At 47.0% G+C, this 19774-nt stretch overlaps 1 protein-coding gene and 1 long non-coding RNA gene across 2 annotated transcripts in view; both read right to left on the bottom strand.

Moving 5' to 3' along the window:
- The window catches only part of KPNA3 (karyopherin subunit alpha 3), a 48034-nt gene extending 42685 nt beyond the window's left edge, over positions 1 to 5349 (bottom strand). The window contains exon 1 of the mRNA XM_085060111.1: positions 5151 to 5349. Within this exon, the coding sequence (XP_084916237.1) occupies positions 5151 to 5231 (81 nt within the window). The 5' untranslated portion in view covers positions 5232 to 5349. The remainder of the gene's footprint in view (positions 1 to 5150) is intronic.
- On the bottom strand, positions 1560 to 4989 carry LOC146444751 (uncharacterized). The gene is made up of 2 exons (XR_014852184.1): positions 4630 to 4989; positions 1560 to 1882 (listed from the first exon to the last, which is right to left on the bottom strand). It is a non-coding gene; the product is annotated as an uncharacterized LOC146444751 (long non-coding RNA).
- Positions 5350 to 19774: the final 14425 nt, after the last annotated feature.

Genomic DNA, 19774 nt, shown 5'->3' on the forward strand with positions numbered 1-19774 from the left:
TGTATTACATCCAGTTCCAAACAGGAAGTTACCTGACACCTGTGTTTTCACTAACTTACTGAGACTCAACAAGCCACTGAACCTTTTAAGACAGCAGGTTCACAGTACCTTAAACATACCTAAACCAGCTGTTAAAGCCCTACTCCTTCCTAGTATCCTTCCCCGTGTTAAAGTGAAAGGCAGAGACATGATCAATCTGTATTGTGAGCTCTTGAAAGAAATGGGATTGGTACAAAGTAGCTGGGAGTAACAGGATTTCTGGAGCTGCTACAAGCCTTATTCCTTTCATGAAGCCTCGGAGAAGAGGACAGGGAGACAGCAAAAACTCTGCTTAATGCACAGAACAGCCTCCAGAAATAAGCTGGCAGCAGCATGTCCGCTCATTTGCTAACACTGTGCAGGTATGGAACCTCCACTGCGAAAAGCCTTTGACACTTGATGGGAACACGACTTTAAGTCAACTTGTACCTCTCCCCAGATGCCCTGAGACTGTACAGATTTGGCCTCTCCAGAATGACATTCCTCTGCTTGCAAAAAAATCATGGCAGCATGATAGAAAAATGAGAATAAAGTCAAGCATCCTCAAAAACTAGATCCTCACTGTTAGCAACACAGGAGCAGTAAATACACAGAATCTGCCAGAGCTGATGACGGAGATCTGGGCTAAGCCCAGTTTCTTCCTCTGCCTCATTTGGGGTCAGGATGCTGAAGGTACAGAATAAAAATGTATCCTTCAAAGTTCCTGATCCCAAAGGTAACACAGACCAAAATGTGATACAATTGCCTGTAACTGGGAAAAGACATCAGTGACCAGGACTTCTGAAGCTAAAAACCAAATACAGCAGGAGTAGGTGAAAGATGACAGAGTGGCTACATTTCCTTTTGGTAAATAGCCCTCAACAAATTTCAGAAGGATAACCCTACAGCCTAAGCAACACAAGTTCAAGGACTTGTCTTATTTTGACTTATGACTAGGGATATGACAAGTATACAAAAAGAAAAATTTAATCCCAGTCATTAAAGTGTTTTTACATAAAGTTATTCAGTTCATAATGCACTAACTCCTTACTAGGTTTTGGGTTTCTTCTTCTGGTCGGTTTGTTTTCTTCTAAATGAGTGTACATGGAGTTTTAATCTTGCATGCACTTTGCTAGTTACATGACCACACAGTCTCATATCCCCCACAAAAAACACCAGCAAGTCATGCAGACAGCCCTACAAATTATAACACCTCTGCTCATCAAGAATTTCTCCTGAGTTTTAGTCAGGGATGCTGACTAATCCTGACAGAAAAAAATGGGCTGAAATGTTTGATCTATCACCTTAAACATCAGAACTGTGAGTCAACAAATGGGTGCCTGCTATTATTACAAAGAGTAAGCAACATTTTTAATCCAAGACATTGAATGAGTAAATAAGGCTAAGAAGGATGTTACTAGGCAAAGAATGAAGCTGAAGAACTGCAAAAAATCAGGTTAAAATTAGGTTTTCTAAAAGCTCAGCTAGCTTAGATATCAATATAAACAAATAAACACAGCAGTTACAACACGTGTCACAAATTAAGTGATTGCAACTGTTTATTCTTGTCCTGTAAAGCCTCAACTGTACTGGAATAATCAGTGCTGTACATTTGGGGGGGGGGGTTGGAAAAACCACTGAGACTTAAGACTCATGCCCACAACCAACATGGGAAAGCCTTCTCATTATATGCACAACAATTCAGAAAGCTCTTTCACATCTCTGGAGAATAAAGAATTCAGAAGGTTGTGAGGAGAAAACTGGCAGTTGTTTATCCAGATGAAACCATGAGTGTCTTGGCTCCTTATTGATCAGCTCTGCAGGTTGAGGTTAACTTTGTCTGCTGCTAATCATATGTCAGTACCTATAAAAATAGAAAAATCTCACTAATAAAAGAAAGAACAGAAACTCATATTAAGTGAAGAACACAACTTCTGGCATTTGATTTCGCTATTATCCCTTTTGAGGGCTAAATACTTTTTGGAAGTATTAATACCTCAAAATCAGAATTTCAGTACAACGTCAACAAGTCTACCTCCCCAAGAGAGGAAGACAACAAAGAGGTATGGAATCTCCATCCAAACCTGAAACTAGAAAAAGGAGAGTGAACCTATGCAGGTCAAGGATTCAGAAGCCTTAATTTCTGCAAGAGATCTGTTCCTTTGCTCTTAGGAAAGCACAGTGAGAAGCTGCATAGGGTACTGAGGTCTGCCATAATAAAAACCAAAAGTACTTGCTCATTTTTTGTTTCCCCTAAAGTTGCATTAACAAAAAGCAAAGACAATTATACAGCACAGCAAAACCAGTAATAAAATATGAGTTAACTACAAATTACAGGAGTGTTTTGGTCTACCAGAAGAGTCTGTACCCAGAGGGGATCAATAGTAACTCACAAGTATTTAATAGCAGTCAAAGGAAGATTACTAAAGAATGTATTCAAGCCGGATGTGTTCAAAGGCAATGACTCTTTCCAGGCAGAAGGTGACTCAAGTGCCACTGTTTTCAAACTGAAGTTGAGTGCACAGCTTTGAGTATTTTAAATTTTCCAGAGCACATAATTCAGATAATCAGACCATGATTTATTATTCCATCATTCTAAACACTTCATTTCTCTTTGGTGGAATTTGACAAAATGTGAGGATGTAGATCAATGGCAATGAAAGCACTGATGCCTCCTGATTTTCAATTTTGAGTACAAAAATTGGCGGCAGGATCTCTACATAAAACTCTTTATTGCAGCACAGGGAGCAAAATAAGTATATTTAATTGCTGACAGTTGAGAATTAAGTATTTTTGATTTAGAAAAGAAATACTTTGTGGAGAGCCAATAACTTCCACTACATAGAAACAATCTGTGCAATCAGCAGGTCAGTCTGTGTTCCAGTTCCTCAAGAGAGGCACAGTAACTAATGGCAATTATATAGCTCTGCTGTGCTCCTTCATTCTCCACCCTAAACTTAACTTACCTTGTTTTACTTTAAAGACTTAAGTTAGAGAAAGTTCAGTCATAAGGGTACCACTAACAAGAACTTTAAAATAAATACCTTGATCAGAAAAGAGTCAAAAAGGAGGTTTAGTAGAAAAACAGACATTTAATACAAATTAAGTTATTTTGAAAGACGTTGAAACCCTTCCAATCTTTAGAAATCCTTTAAATGAACCTAAATTTCATTTTAGCATATCTCCATGGGTATTGTTGTATATTTACAACTTTAAAATATCTCTTAATTTTATCTCTTTGTTAATCCAAAAGAAGTATGTTACCTAGATTTTAAACATTTTCAAAAGCAGACATGACAGCTTTACAATACCATCACTGGAGCTATGCACCAGTCTTAGGCTCAGCCACGAAAGGAAATCAGTCAGCACACTGGAAGACAACCCTAGGGATATACTTCTCCATAACAGCAAACACTCTACTCCAAAATAATTACTCCCCTTCAGGGGGAAATGAGAGCTAAGCTACCTTAGCTGGTCTGGTAGAAGTAATCTCAGCAAAGCTGAGGCAGTCCGTTCCCTTCTTCTTCCCCATGGAGGCAGACATTTAATTCCCCCAGTCTTGGGCATGCTATATTATAAGCAAGCACGGATGACAGACCAGTTCACACTAGGAATGAACATACCTAACCTTTCCCCGTTTAGAGCTCTGATGGATTCAGGCCAGTGACTGAGAAAGCAGCAACAAAGCCGGTAACCAATACTGAGAGATGACACAAGGACAAAATGAATGAGGAGCAGCAGGAAGAGCCTCACTGGATGAGAAGGGGAAAAAAGAAATGCACCACGCCCCCTCCTTACCCTGAGAAGCAACTGCTAAACAGAAGGATGGGCAATTTTTAGTTACTTTCTAACATTTACTAATGTTAGCCAGAAGTGTTGAAGTTATCATACTCTTTACATGCAATATTTTCTGCGAGAAAGATTCACTGTCACAGAGTTAAATAAAAATGAAAGATTACTTTACACTGTGAATGTCATCTTAAAGACACTGCTGCTGCTAAGCCTGACCTGCATAAAATTGTCTCCACCCAAACAATAGCAGCAGAAGTGTGAATTCTGCTAAAATATAAAATGTGCTTTCAGAGGACTAAAATTCCAGTCTACTGATTACAAAAGTTAAGTGATAAAATTAACAGAAGCATGGAAAACACCCTCAGGTGAAGTCAAAGTAATCTGACACATATTTAGGTTTTCACTCTAGCAAATCCTAAGCCGATTTCAATCCTAGCCTGATTTCAGAGCTCCCTCCCCCTTCCTTTCCTATTACAGAAACTTAAACACGAGATTTGGGATTTCCTCTTTCAATTGCGAGTAGAACTGAAGATGTCTCCGGTAATGACACGCACATTCGAAGACCTCTAGAACATCTCTAGGGAATAAGCTTCCAATGACCCTGAAACTCTCAAATTCGGGGGAGTACACTACTACTCCATTAGCCTTACCGAGCACCACACTCCTTCCCGATTTAGACGGAGACACCCAGCAGACCATTACTGATGTGCCTACCAGCATTTAGAAATAAAATATAAAAATTAAAAAGAAGAAAGGGGTTGATACACGGTAGGACAGGGAACAAAACGGGCCAGCACGGCACGCTGTATCAAGGCTCACCAGAGCGTGGGAGCGGTCCCCGGCACCAGCACAGGCCTCCGTGTGCGGCAGCGGCACCGCGGGGCGAGAGCACGGCAGCCCCGAGCCCCGGCGGAAGGGCCGCCACCGCCCCGGGGGGAGGCACAAAAGGCGGCCGGCACCATTGTCCGAGGCCCCATCCGAGCCTCGGCCCGGGGAAAGCGGCAGGACGGGGAGGGGGCCGGGGCGGGAGCGGAGAGCCGCGGGAGGAGAAGGTGCCGCATCCCGCCGGCCCTGCCCGGGCCCCGGAGAGCAGGGCGGGCTGCGGAGGGGCCCGCGGGCGGCCCGGCCGCGCCAACCCTTCCCCCCGCCGCCGCCTCCGCCCCCCGCCGGCCGCGCCCGCCCGCATGACGGCGAAGAAAAAACCCCCCTCGGGCGCTCCCCCCGCCGCCTCCTCCCGCCGCCTCCTCCCGCCGCGAGCTCGGCCCGGCCCGGCCCGGCCCCTCCTCTGGCGGCCGCCGGCGGAGGCGAAGGCCGTGGAGCCCCGCCGGCCCCACACGCACCTCTGCGTCGCGGCCCTTGTTCTTGAAGCTCTTGATGCGGTGGCTCTCCAGGCCGGCGGCGGCGGCGGCGTTCTCGGCCATGGCGGCTCCCGGCGGCTCCTGCGAGGCGGCTCCGGCGGCTCCCGGCGGCGGCTCGCGCGAGGGGCGGAGGGAAGCGGGACGCGCTCCGTGACGAGCGCGAGGGGGGAGACGGGCGGGGAGGGGGGGCGCTGGCGCGCGCGCGCGCCGTTGCTGAGTGACTGGGAAAGGGTGGGCGGGGCAGAACGGGGGGCGCGAGCGCACGTGACGCGAAGGGCGGGCGGACGCCGTCCAATCGCGGAGCAGTCTCTCGGCTCTGGCTCCGCCCCTCCCCGCCCTGATCCCGCCCCCTCCTCGCGTGGCATTCTGGGCCGTGTAGTCCGGGCGGGCGGTGGCTCGGCACGTGGAGCGGCGGCCCGGCCGCGCGAGTCCAGCTCGACGCCGGGCGCTGTGGGGCTCCGGGAGATACCCGGGGCGGCGGGCAAGGCCTGACGGGGCTGCACACACAGAATTGCAGAATGGTTCAGGTTGGAAGGGACCACAGTGGGTCATCTGGTCCAGTCTCCTTGCTGAAATAGGGCCAGCCTAAAGCACATGGCACAGGATTGTGTCCAAACGGTTCTTGCTATCTCCAGGGAAGGAGACTCCACAATCGCCTCCCCGGTCAAACTGTTCCAGTGTATGGTCACTCACACAGTAAAGAAGTTCTTCCTCATGTTCAGGTGGAACTTCTGTGCATCAGTTTCTGCCCATTGCCTCTTGTCCTATTGCTTGGCACCACTGAGAAGAGCCTGGCTCCATCCTTTTGGCACCTTCCCTTCACTTACTCATAGATATTTGATGAGATCTTTCAGTCATGTCTTCTCAAGGCTGAACAGGCCCAGCTCCCTCAGTCTTTCCTCATAGAAGAGATGTTCCAGTTCCTTAATCATGTTTGTACACTGGACCTGCTCCAGGAGTTCCCTGTCTCTTGTGCTGAGGAGCCCAGAACTGGACACAGCACTCCAGATATGGCCTCAGCAGGCTGAGTAGAGGGGCAGGATCACCTCCTTTGACCTGCTGGCAATGCTCTTCCTAATGCATCCCAGGATTCCACTGGTCTTGTTAGCTGTGGAATTGTCCCCCCAGATGCACTCTGAGGTGACCCCGCTGGCACAGCTCATGCACAAAGATGCCTCGGGCAGCTCTGCCAGCCAAGGCTGTGTCGAGGGTCTGCTCTGCACCTCCCTGTGCTCCCCATGACTGCACTAACATTGCTGCATGCTGCCTGGGAAATGCTGCACAACAAGCACCTAACAAATCCAGGTGTTTTGGGAATCTTCAAGTCCGCTTTGGTGAACCTGCCATGCAAGCAAGCCCTACCTGGAGAAAACAAATCCGGCGCTTTGCCGACACACCCTTCATGCCACACGTGCACATGGCAGCTGGGGTCTTGTACCTACTGAAATGCAGAGCACAAAGGGTCTCTGCCAGTCCAACGAATTGTCCCCAAACTGTCAAAATTACTGCACCACCATGCCCCATGTGCAGCTCTGGGGGTGGTTGGACAGACTGCAGTTATAGCCAGGACCTCCGGATTGATGGTAGCTTGGGCGCACCGGTTTGGGTCAAACACACTGCCTTGAAGTCACACCTGGAACTTTCATGGCGGAAAAGAGGATGTATGTGGGTGATGTAGTTGTAGACAGTGGTAAGCAGTGATCTAACACCTTGCATAAAGCAGAGTATTATCCAAGAAAACCAAAACCCCAAAATAATGAAAACACGTAATGTTCAAATTTAGCTCATCTTATACCACATCAGGTTCTGCAACAGATCCTTATAGCTATATATAAGCTTTTCACAGACCTCGTTCAGAGTCCCTGACTCTATTTGACAACTCAGCTTTTCGTTTGCCTTCCCCCAACCCCTCTTCATATCATTCAAGTGACTGTAACTTGTACCTCACAGCTCTGGCAAAACAAGGCTTGCAGCCTGATGGAGATGAGTAAAAATCTGGAAGACTAATGCTCTTCCTCACCGTCACTGAGCTGCATGCCAAGTGTTCTTATCTGATGGATCAATACAGCATTTCCATCTCTCTCGTTTCCAAGTAGTTTCTGCTCCCAATACACTTTCCTCCGTGCCTTTTCCCAGCAGCTTTATCTGGGTGTGCTGCACCATTGTTGCTAGGAGTGGAAGAGAGGAAGGAGCCAGAAACAGGGAAAGCCCAAATGGTACAACTGATGTGGCCAGTGTTTGTCAGAGATGGCTTCTAGGCTCTGTCACTTGCACATTGGAGGGAGAATTGGTTCCTGGTGTCCAGCTGTCTTCAGGAGAGCAGCTAAAGTAGATTCAGCAGCTGAAAACTGGGTTTTATCCTCCAGGGAAGGTGGCTGTAGCTGCCAGCTGTGGCTGACTCAGGCCTGGTAGGCCAGCAGAGCAATGCTGATGTGATCCCTGCTAGGCAGGGCCGTTGCAGTTCTCCTCTGGAGGAGCTGCTCACCATTACCACAAACAAAAGATTATTGTTCAGCGCCACTCAATGTAATCTGAGAGGTAAAAGGAAAACTTGCAACTAAAAAATCAAGTGTCTCCAGCCTGAAATAACTCAATTTACCAATCCATAAATCTATACCCATTCCGCTAGATAGGATTTATAGATTCAGTGGTTTTTTTTCTTTCCCACTTCTTCCTTGATATAAGGCTTTCAGGTTTCTGTCGTGCATTTAATTAGTCCTAGTAGACACTCAGGAACTGAACACCTCTTAGACAGAGCTGCATGGAAGTTTACTTAGGTTTACTGCCTGAATAAAGCTTCGTGGTGGAGCTCTTGACTTGGTAATTGAAGTTGCACATACTAAGAGAGAAAACATTTTGGTGCAGTTAAGCAAATACTACTTTTTGGTGCTGTAATTAACAGACACTACTAAAATATAAGGAACAAGTACTTTGCTACTTTGAAAGCAGAACAAACTATGTGGATCAGGGTGGCCATTCTTCATCACCATATGAGCTTCATATCAATGTGCTCTTTTTGTCAAGACCTGCAAGATATGTGTCAGGGCCATGAGCACATTTAAAGGATTCACTGACCCCAAGCAGCCTCCCTGTGCTCTATTTCAGCCCTTGCCCCAGCAATGCTGCAGTAGAGCCAGTCTCAATCTCCACTGCAGCCCTTCCCCAGATGTGGGGGCTGGTGACCTGGCTGGGTGATTTGAAGGGGTAAAGGGGGGCAAAAGAGGGTGTTTAGGGCCACCAAGGTCTGTGTATGCCCTGACAACATAAACTCTGTAGCTTAAAGACCTATGAAGAGGAAAGATCTTTGTTATTCAACTATATGGGACAGTAAGACCTTTTCAGGTATCCCATTACTGGACAGAGTTGAGTAGTGCTTGTTTCTGGGATGACCTGTTGGCCTTCAGCAAAACTGGATGAACCCAACCAATGTTGCCATATTTTGGGAAGTGCATGTAGTCAGCTCAGGAGTCCACCTGCAGTACCAGAGTCAGAGGCCACTCACCCTGTGGTAGCCAATCACTTGTTCTTTTGCAGTCAGTGATTTTTTTCTGTATCCACCAGTCAACAGAGCTGCAAGAAAACTAGCATGTAAAAAAAATGTAATGAACCTGAGTCACGTTGGCAATCCCTCCGAGAAGGACTGGGGAGATTTAGGTGAAGTGTTTTAAGATGCAGTCCCACCCTGCTAATGGATATTAGAAGGTGAGGCAGTAGAGACAAATAAAACATGTGTCACCTCCTCAGTCTCTCCTCATGTTCACAGCCATGAGCAGCTGAAGCCAAGACCTTTGGGGTGGAGGAGGTGTGGATGCCTCCCCAGCAGAGGAGCAGAGTGGCTGGCAAGGTGGGATCATCTTGAAACACTGCTGCTGACTTGGCTACAAACTACATGTCAAGAACAGTCTGTAAAATCGTGCAACCTGTAATCACAGAAAGATAAAAGTATTGCTACTTTAGCTTAAGCTGTTACCTAGAGCACTCATGGGTCTCATGCCTTGCTTGCCCACCTCAAAATGGGATACCTGAGCACCTCTGACCTGAGATGCACAACATCTGTAACCATGTGTTACCACTGGCATGCAGAGCAATAGAAAGCCTTCTTGCCCTACAAAATTGTGCTGTTCATGTGCGCTCTTTAACTCTCAGCAGATGTTAGCTTTCATGCCTTGCCATCTAGTACCTCTGGAGACAGCATGACTGGCACAGGCTCAGACACTTCAATGGCTGGGGTCCCTGCCCAAATCCTCTATTGCTGTCCCACTGTACATACAGCTCTCCAGCAAGTGGCTGAGCAGCGTCTCATTGGGTGTTGCTCTCTTACAAAAAGGGATGAGTAGCACATAAAGTAAATTAAAGTAATGCCTCTGACACTCATTTTCTCTAAAGGTACATGTATTGTTTTGGTGAGACCATTAATGTGTGTTTGCAGTTGTCTCCATCACTGAAGTAAAAAATTTGTCTTCATAGGAAAAGAGTTATATTCTTATCTCATCCCAACTAAGGCTTAGTAATGACTGTGAGCTAAATCCTGGTAGACGCTCCAGCTTTGCCAAAGGCTGCCAACAAATGTCGTGTGAGCTAACAGATAATGCACTCCAGGAGAGATGAGATGGATGCACTGAAGAGAAGCCCATGGTAAGTTGCTGTGTTGAAAGATCCACAACTCCCAAGTCAGAAAACCTCTAATCTGAAAACAGTTGAAACACTGGGAAAGTGCTGGGGGGAGCATTACTTTTTTCTTGTTCTTGTGCTTTTCTTATTACATTCATTTGCTGGTGATTATTGCAGATGCAACAGTCTTGCTGAATTCTTACTAAGACTTTTGTTCTGACCCACAATAGTCCATATATTCGCAGCAGAATATTGCTGTGTGAATTGCTCAGTGAACCATATCAGTGTGAATTTGGCACCTGAGTACTCCCAGAGCACAGTGTGGTCCTCCAGTTTCAAAGAAGTAGGTTATGGGTGTCACCTGACTGTCCTATTGCTGCTTTGTCCCTTTCATGCCAGGGTCTGGGTTCTCCAGTCAACCACCCTGGAGGCAGCTTACCTTGTGCCAGATTCCAGTCTGGGGTGAAAACAGCTGCTTTTTTGGAAGAAAACTGCAGCCATAGGTTTGGATGGTGCACACAAGGAAACACTCTCTGGCTGCAGTGGGGCTATGCACCTCATCAAATTGGCTCTCTGATGTTGTTTCCCAGTCTTTCACTAGTTTCTCAGCAGACCTGGCAGTATGAAATACTTCTCTGCAGCAGTGCACCTTATCCTGCTACCCACAGGCAGCATGGTCAATGGCACTTTGCAAAAACAAGCAGCTCCAGTGGGCTCTCAGGAACTGTGCAGACTGGTAAAGGGCTCAGGGAAATGAGGGTTCTCCTCAGTATCTCCATGCCAGGACCAATCCCAGAGAGCTGCCCTTTCTGCTGGGAGACATCATTTCTGGGGCCAACACAAAGTGCTGGTGAAGGAGCTGGCATGAGGCTGGCTTTGGGAGAACCAGTGAACAGCCCAGGGTCAAGATTTACAAATGCCTCATTATCTGCAGATGAGGAACAGAAGCATTGAGGGAGCAGCTGGATAGTCTGCTAGCATTTTCAGAATCTGGGAGACATTGTTAGTGAAGGAGGAACCGTAAAACCTCTGGTTATTCATGGGTCCTCTCTGTTCTGTCTGAGCCAAGTTATCCATGCTTTGACTGGGAGAATAAGGTTCTGGTCCTTCTGGTTCAGAGCATCACTTTCCTCCTCTGTTATTCTCAGAGGAAATCCCAGAGCAAGTATGCAATAGTTCCTCATCTTCTGTTGTTTCTTGTTGTTGGGCAGCTCCACACAAGAGCTGCTGTTGGGGGTGACAGCAAGGTGGGCATGAAGTAGGGGATTCATGGGTAAGGATCTGCTGCTATGGTACCCAAGCAAGAGCTGAGGCAGATCCCAGGTCATGTCTGGATCCAGACCAGGAATTATATGGCCAAGTACAGAGATAGCTGCAGTGAAGCTCGGGCAGACACCAAGGGCAAAACCCCTACTTAAAAACAGTGCCTGAGATAAGGGGAGTGAGTCCTTGCCAAGGCTCCTCACAGCTTGTTCTCAAACAGCTCTTTGATTCAAGGCCAGGCAGCTGCACTGTCAAAGCTGGCCCTGGGCCCAGGCAGCCCAAGCCCCAGGAGGAGGGGGATGTGCTCAGGGCCTGGGCACCCACCTGGAGCTGAAGACATCCCTTTCTCCTGATGTTTGAACTCCAGGCAGCCACAGAAGCAGGATGTGTCATGGATATTCACACCAGCTTTTCCAAATTTAAGGTAGATGATGATCAGGCGCCAGAACTTTGTCCTGCCAAGAGGAACCAAGCAGGACTCCTGAGATACTGTTTGCAGAACCATGGATCCACCAACCTCTTGGCTCTGGCCTTGAGATGCAGGTGCTCAGGAGGCTGAGCTGGGCTGGGCTGCACCACAAACAGCAAAGCCTGATGGGTTCACTGTTTTTTCTATTAAAAATATTTTGTAGAAATTGCTCTGGGCAGTCTTCCCCATGGCCCAGAGCCTTTGGCACAGGCAGCCCGGAAATGCACTGGTTGAAGCCCAGTCCCAGAGCCAAAAAGGGCAAGGGAATCTCTGGCACAGGCAAAGTTGCAGCTGAAGAGACATCAAAGGAATGCAGTTTACGGGAATAGTCCCTGAGGACCTGGGAGTGACTGCCCGCAGGATGACTGTCTTAATTTATATTTCAAAGTTGATAATTCAGTTGGCATAATTGGAAGTTTTGTCTTATTGTCATGACTCTGCACTTACATGCCCTGCTATAATGTTCTCCCATGAGACATGATGGCCACCAGTGCGAGAATCACTGTCTTTTCCCATCTTTCTTCCTCTTTCCTACCTCACTGCATCTTCTAGGAAAAAGGGCTCCTCAAAGTCTTCACGCAAGCTGTGGAGACTGTGGCAAGTGAAGAATGTCACTGTGGTTGAGGAAAAACGTGTCTTGGGAGCCCTGGGACACACATCAGCTACCCAAATCTGGCTGTGTTGAACTGGGTGTCAGTCAGCCTGCATCCATCAAGAGTCATGGGCCAGATGAAGGTTGCTGCTCTCCATGAGGAGATCTCCACTGGGATCATGGAGACAACTGTCAGCATCACTTGCAGCAGGGTGCTGGGGTTGCACATTTCTGTGTGGTCACAGTGTGTGCACAAGATGGACAGCTGAGAGCTGGGTGTGCTGGCCAGGCCTGATGTTGGTGAGGTTCAGCAGGGGACAGGCAGCTGTGCTGTCACAGCCCACTCCTGACAGCTGGCAGGACACATGCCTGTGGCTTGTCCTCCCCAGAGGTATTGAAGCTTCTGCAAACCAGCCTGCACACCCACCTTGGGGCTTCATTTGGACTGTGAAACACAGGACAGCCCTGGTTTGCTCTTGTTGGTCTCTCAAAGACAACCCAGACAGGACAACTTCATTTTAGTGAGCACTTATAAAGTCTCTGGAGTGCTGGTAGACTGCCAGGTCAGGCCTCAACTCCCTTGTGCTGACAACCCCAAGCAATGAGAATTTTCATAGAACCATAGAATATCCTGAGTTAGAATGGACCCACAAGGCTCATCAAGTCCAACTCCTGGCCCTGCATATCAGACAATGTCTTGTATTTTGGCAGCATGCGGGGAAAAGGTGGCTTTTCTCTTGTAGCCTCCAATTTGGTGGCAGTGGAGGATCACTTCTGAAGTAACCTAACTGCAGGTTTGGAGCTCTGTGGGTGGGATGACCTTCATCAGCTCCAAATCAGTAATGAGAAGCCATACTGAGAGCTTCCCAAACACCACAGTGCTGGGACAGTGATGCTTTGAAGAGATCATGAGTGAAACACAGTAGCTGACACAGGGATGGAAGAGGGTAGTTTGATCAACCACAGTCAGATGTGTTCAGCTAGCACAGATGTGAAGAGCCAGCACATTACCATCTGTAACTGGGCTTCCATGACCAGGTTTTGGTAGCAGGGGGTTACAGGGGTGGCTTCTGTGAGAAGCTGCCAGAAGCTTCCCTCATGTCCTACAGAGCCAATGCCAGCCAGCTCCAAGATGGACCCCACAATGGGCTGAGACCAGCAGTGACAGTGAAAGCACCTCTGGGACAGCAGAGTTAAGAACGGGGAAAAACTCCTGGGAAACGCCACTCTGAAGAGTGGAGTGAGAATGTAGGAGAGGAACAACTCTGCAGACCCCAAGGTCAGTGGAGAAGGAGGGAGAGGAGATGCTCCAGGCGTTGGAGGAGAGAATCCTCTGCAGCCCCTGATGCAGACCATGGTGAGGCAGCTGTGCACCTGCAGCCCATGGGGTTCATGGCGGGGCAGGGATCCACCTGGAGTCCCAGGAGCAAGTGGATGCTCGAAGGAGGCTGCGACCTCTAGGGGAGGCTAGGGGAGACTCCTGGCAGGACTTGCTGATTTGTGGGGTCCCAGCAGGTCATGCCTGGCTGGACTTGTGACCCCATGGGGACCCATGCTGGAGCAGTCTGTTCCTGAAGGATTGCACCCTGTGGAAGGGACTTGTACTGGAGTAGTTCATGAAGAAGGGAGGATTCACGTTAGAAAAGTTTATAGAGGACTGTTTCCTGTAGGAGGGACCAGACCCTGTGCCTGTGAGTGGGAAGAGTGTGAGGAGTCCTCCTCTTAGGATGAAGGAGTGTCAGAGACAATGTGTCATGAACTGACCACAGCCCTCATTTCCCATCTCCCTGTGCTGCTGGGAGGGAAAAGATAAAGAACGTCAGGAGTGAAGCTGAGCCTGGGAAAAAGGACAGACAAAAGGACAGAGGAAAGTTGTTTAAAGATTTGGTTTTATTTCTCATAACTCTGCTCTGATTTGATTTGCAATGAATTAATTTCCCTGAGTTGAGTCTGGTTTGCCCATGACAGTAATTGGTGAGTGATCCCTCCCTCCTTAATTCAACCCATGAGCCTTTGCCCTGTTTTTCTCTCCATATCCTGCTGAGACAGGAGAGTAATAAAGTGACTTGGTGGGCACCAGGGTAAACCCACCACACCATCACAAAGCATGATAACCTCTTTCAGGTTTTGGTACATGTTAGCAATACACTCTTTCCCCTGAACACAGTTGCTGAGAGCTGAAGGACTTACACCTGCACTGCAGAAAAAAGGCAGAAATATCTCAAAGTGGAATTGCAGTGACACCAAAGCCTTCACTTAGATTTTATCTCACTTCACTTAACTCAGATGAGGATTTTTTTTGTGTGTAAGCAAAAATAATAGTGCAAATAATTATGTCAAAAAAGGCAAAGATTTACTGAGGTGGATCTGGGGTGCTTCTGGTTCCACTCCACCCCCTCCCCCCCCAACCCCCTGTCCCTTGATCCCAGCAACATAACATGCATTTGCACACTGTGTGCATGTTGTGCAACCAGTTTCTTCCTGCACCCAGCCAGAGCAGGCTGTTTCTGTCCCTGGTTAATGCAGCTCTGATTACAGCATCCTTAGAAAGGCGGATTTTCTTTCACATTATAATATCCAAGTATTAACCTGCCCTGACATCACTTCATTTGCTGGAGCTGATAGCACAGCTTGAGATTGCTTTACTGCAGAGATTACACAGAAGTAGAGATGGATTCCAATAACTCCTGTTCTGCAAAACAAGTTCTAGTTTCTACTCCGCTAAAAATTAATACATATATATAAAAATATATGTTAGGGAAGATGAAATAGGAAGGCCTTACAGATATGATGGCCTTGCAAAAGATGATGAGAATATGGAAAATATGAGCGAGATTGAAATGAAAACAAGATTCGAGTTGTAGAGTAACTAAGAGAACAATGGTATGACCAAGGCAGGTAATCCCCCTTCTTGAAAGAACAATGCCCTCTGCCCAGGCAAGTCCAAGGGCCAGAGCAGACCCTACCTGCCTGATAGAAATCCCAAAAAGGCAGTTTTTTTAAGGTTTGAAACATGACCCTATATGGTAATGTGATGATTCTTATAGGCTGTATGTAAATGCTGTAGGACTTGTAGTTTGTCGTAGATTGGTTAAAGAAGAGTTGAATATTCAACAGAGAAGACAATTTATTGTATTGTAAACGGCAAATCGCTCTCTTTTTGCTCTCTTGTTTCTGCTCTCTCTCTCTCTCTCTCCCCTTTCTGCTGGCCTGCTTGGAGTCGCGTCTTGCGGCTCACAGGCCTCTCACCCCCACTCTATTTCGCAATAAACCCTCGTGCTTTGAAGATCTCTCGCCTCTATTTTTACCCCCATAACTAAACCCCACGGAGTCAATTCTTACAAATATATATACATATTTATATTTATTCTTTCTCTCTCACTGTGTAATAGCTTGTCTTCCTGCAGAGATAAGAAAGTCACAAGTGCAGTTGTATGTGAATCTGGAACAAGAGATACTTGCCTTTGTGTTCCTTGATGGAAGAAAATTCAGCTGTAGTTATGGTTATGGTACTAATGCAAACCCAATACAGGTGGCTACCTCCATCTCCTGCTCCTTTGAGGAGCCATTCTGCATATTTTAATCCTGAAAATATCTTTGGTACCTCGTTTCAGTAGCTAGGATTTGTAAGAAGTCACCAAGGTGGTGAGTCTCTGTGCTTACACAGTTAAGCTGGTTTCACATGATTATTGGCAGAAGTGGCAATTTTATTTTAAAACCTCCTGTGATCTGATCTCAGGATCTATTTGGATCTTCAGTCCCCATGGCAATAGCTCCTCAAATCCTGAAAATAACAATGTGCACAGCTATTTTGACTGAATAAACCAGATGCCACGTATGCATAAGGCTAAGCATAATGGTGTGTGCTTGTGGGGAGAGGCTTTCATTTCAGGGACAAAAGTAAACAGCAATTTTCCAAGTACACGTAGAGATCTGCTCTGCTTGGTCAGATGTGTCAAGTGAGGCAGTGACATTTTTGTATTGTCACATTTTAAAGGAGACCTGCATTCACCCCTTTGAATGGCTTTCTAATGATACCTGATGTGGTGTACGTGCACCGGGAATCCATAAGGCATCACTCTTCCCAGCAAAAAACCACTGGAATGGTGCCATGCAAGAGGAGACGGAGAAAAATATATTCTAGCTTCATTTTGGATAGTCACATGTTCCCCCTTTGAACTGGAGCTGCTAATCAAAATGGGAAGCCTTGTGAGTTGTTCTGGTTAAGAATAGAAATCTGTTTTCATCGTTGGTGCTGCCTTAAGTGTTTGAAGACAATGTGCAATGAAGGAAGAATCAACTACGCAGTCAGTTTCTTTACTCACAGCTTTCTGCCATTGTGAGGGACCTTTATTTGGTCCTTTGAGGTGTTCAAGCAGGACAATGGCTGGAAGAATCTCTCCCTGCAGGCCACCAGGTAGCACATGGACCTTCTCTCCTGGTTGTCCAACTCTGCATCAGCCCTGGAGCCTGCCTCATGTGTGATCCCTGTGCAGGAATGCCAGGAGCTGACAGGCAGAGAGTCCCTCAGGAAGTTGGGCACCATTGGCACTCACCTGCTGGCTAATATTCAGCTGTTCACAGCCTCACCCAGCTTGTTGTGTGGAGGATGTTGAGACAGCTGGACCTGCATAAGGATTTATTCACAGGCTCTGTAGCTGGTGACATGCATTAACTTCAGAGATAACAGCTACTTTTTGGGAAAGATAAAAAAATGAAAGGCGAGAAACAGAAGGGAAAGGAAAGCTCACCCCCATGACCAGCTGAGAGGACAAGATACAGGAGGTCTCCAGAGGAGAGTCCTCCCCTAAGCATCCTCTTTGGTGACATCTGTCACCTCTGTGCAGACAAATTTCCCATGATAAGTATATGGGGGTTTTTGTTTTGGTTTTTTTTACCCCACTCAGACTCACTGCTGGTTGGACTCAATGATCTTAGAGGTCTTTTCCAATCTAAATGATTCTGTGATTCTATAAATGATTATATGATTCTATGATTTTGTTGGGTTCTCTAATGTAAGATGAGAGCAACAGCCCAGAAATAGGAAGGGATATGGAAAAGAAAGGTGATTCTCACTCTGGTGGCCATCACTTTTCATGGCAGACTCTCTTAACAGGGCTTGCAGGTGCAGGGCCATGGCAATAAGACAAAACCAACATGAGTTGCATGGGGGTCCAAGAGATCCCAGCAGCATGGCAGGGAACAGTGAGGAGCCTGCAGAGCTCCAGACACAAGCTCTTCATGTCACACAATTTGAAGCACTGCAGGTTCTGCTCAACACAGAGCAGAGCACGGCTGAGAAGCACACCCAGCTGGGAAGCCCCCCCAGTTGGAGCTGTACAACTCTAAATTGTCTCTTTTTATTATCACAGCCAGCAGAATGGGTGACAACAACAACTCACTACGATGACATCTTGCCAGCTGTGAGCAAGCTTGCTTAAAGGCAAGTGTCCTCAGCCCCTTGCTTGACTTACACAGGCCAGCTGGAACAAGGGCATCCCAAGCATCCCATGGGACTTGGATGAGGTGACTGAGGCCTCATGGCTCACTGGCCAAGATGGGACAATGCCAGGTGCTGCACTGGACTTTCCAGGACCCTGCTGGAGGAGATTGGGGTCCATTAACTCCAAGCTCAGCATGGGGCATCTGGCTGCAGCTGGGACATGTCACTGCAGATGACTGCCATTCCTGTATCCAGCATCCACCAGTGGATGCTGTCATCCTGGGCAGGGACATCCAACCCACTGGTAACACAGATTCACCAGCTGCTGTTTCGCAGCAGCAGGAATTGAGCTAAGCCAGTCCTGAGTTTGGCTTTTTCTTCAGGGTGAGCCCAGAAGGGATTTTTCAGCTTTCTTCAGCAGTGCAAGGAAAAGGAAGAAGTAAGAGGCAAGCAAGGAAAGAAAGGGCAAAAGAAAAAGCAGACAGAGGCAAGAAAAGGCATGAAAATAATAGACAGAGAGAAGAGGGGAGGGGAGGGCAAAAGAAAACTAATAAGGAGTGCTGTCGTTCCTACTTCATTGCTTGTCCTAAACAACAGTGGATTTAAAGTGCAACCTCAAGCAGTATGAGTGTTGGCAATGCTCTATCTAAGCTAAAGCATGATGCTGACAACACAGTGTGAGTTGTGAGTGTGGAGTAACTGAGCGGGGAGGGAGCCTTTTGTAAGCAATTGTTTGCAGATAGTTTTATGATGATCCAATGCAGTTGATGTAAAATCTGGCTGAGTTGAACTGGGCGTCAGCCAGCCTGGTGTGGCTACTAAAATTTAGCTGAAATTGGTATTTTACACCAATTGTTTTAGGTGAGGAGAGGGGTGCTGCCTTTTGAGGCTGATTCTGCTCCCTGAGTCCTCTGCCATGTGCCAGTATGGGTGGTTGGCAGGCTTGTCTTGAACCAGGTCAGAGAACTGATCCATGGGAAAAAGATAAAAAGGGAAAGAAGTGTTTGTGGTGTTTTTTCTTTTTTTTCTTTTCCCAGGCTGTTTTTCCTTCCCTCAGCTAGCTACTGAGTGAGAAAGCACCAGGGCCTCCCAGAAACCCTCCAGCAAACCTGGAGCAATGCAGCTCAGTATTTCCCCAGCTGCCAAGGTAAATACAAGCAGTGAGGGAAAACAACAGCAGTAAGCCCCCAAACCCTGCAAGCCTCCTTCATCCACTTTGAAAAATGGTAGTGACAGGGGCCTCTGTTTGGAGGGAATGCTGGGTGGGTCTCCTCAGGGACCCCCTTGGCAGACCCACGTGCTCCCTCCTGCCCCTCAATAGGAGTGCTGCTCGCTTTATGAAATGCTGAGCTGCACATCACCACGTCCCTTGTCAACACTCAGCAAGATCATATTAAAACAAGAGGGAGGCCAAGTGGATGAGAAACTGAAAGCCTCCCTGCTGGCTATGGGGAATTCCTTCCCTGGCAGAAGATCAGTGCCAGATCTACCAAAATTCCTGCCAGATTTTTCTTCTTCCAGATAATAAATGAGAGTTCAGATAATTATCTCAGTGCCACAGATTTTAATTTTTTTAAACAATGTTGCATAGAACATACTTGGTGAATCCCTGGCATTGCTTTGTCAGTGTAAAAGGAGTGGGGCTTCCTTGTGTTTGAAGAGATAACAGTGCTCCAGGCTACAAAAGATAACTGTGCTTTTAAATTTAATCTTACAGCCATGACAGCAGTGCAGGGGGTCTCTGCTGCAAATATGCTCAACCTGCATTGACTGATGGCTGTAATATCTGAAACCTGGTAGGTTGCTTTGGGGAAAGTGCCAGAATAAGCATCTTTTGCTTACTGCAGAATCTCAGAAGACTGAGATGCAGTCAGATATAAATACCTGGTTTGGTAGATAATATATTTGGGGTTCTGTTCAGACTCTCGCTAGGTGCTGATGGTGGTTTGCTGATAATTACAGTTACATTTTTGAGTGATATCAAACACTGGGAGTATATATTTGGGTCCTAAAGCTGGAGGGGAAATTCTTGCAGATTATGAGCAGGAAAGAAGACCATTCACTCTTCACCTTCCTTTTACATTTAACTTTTACATTTAACAGTTAAGGCAGAAATTACAAGATTTCTGTGCAGACCATTAGAAACCTGAATGGGTAGGGACCAGAGTGAAACATGATTACATTTTTTAAATCTATTAGAAATGCAATGCAGGACGACACATGCAGCT

Source organism: Lichenostomus cassidix, chromosome 1 (assembly GCF_008360975.1).
Source record: "Lichenostomus cassidix isolate B80296 chromosome 1, HeHo_3.0, whole genome shotgun sequence".
Taxonomy (NCBI): Eukaryota; Metazoa; Chordata; class Aves; order Passeriformes; family Meliphagidae; genus Lichenostomus; species Lichenostomus cassidix.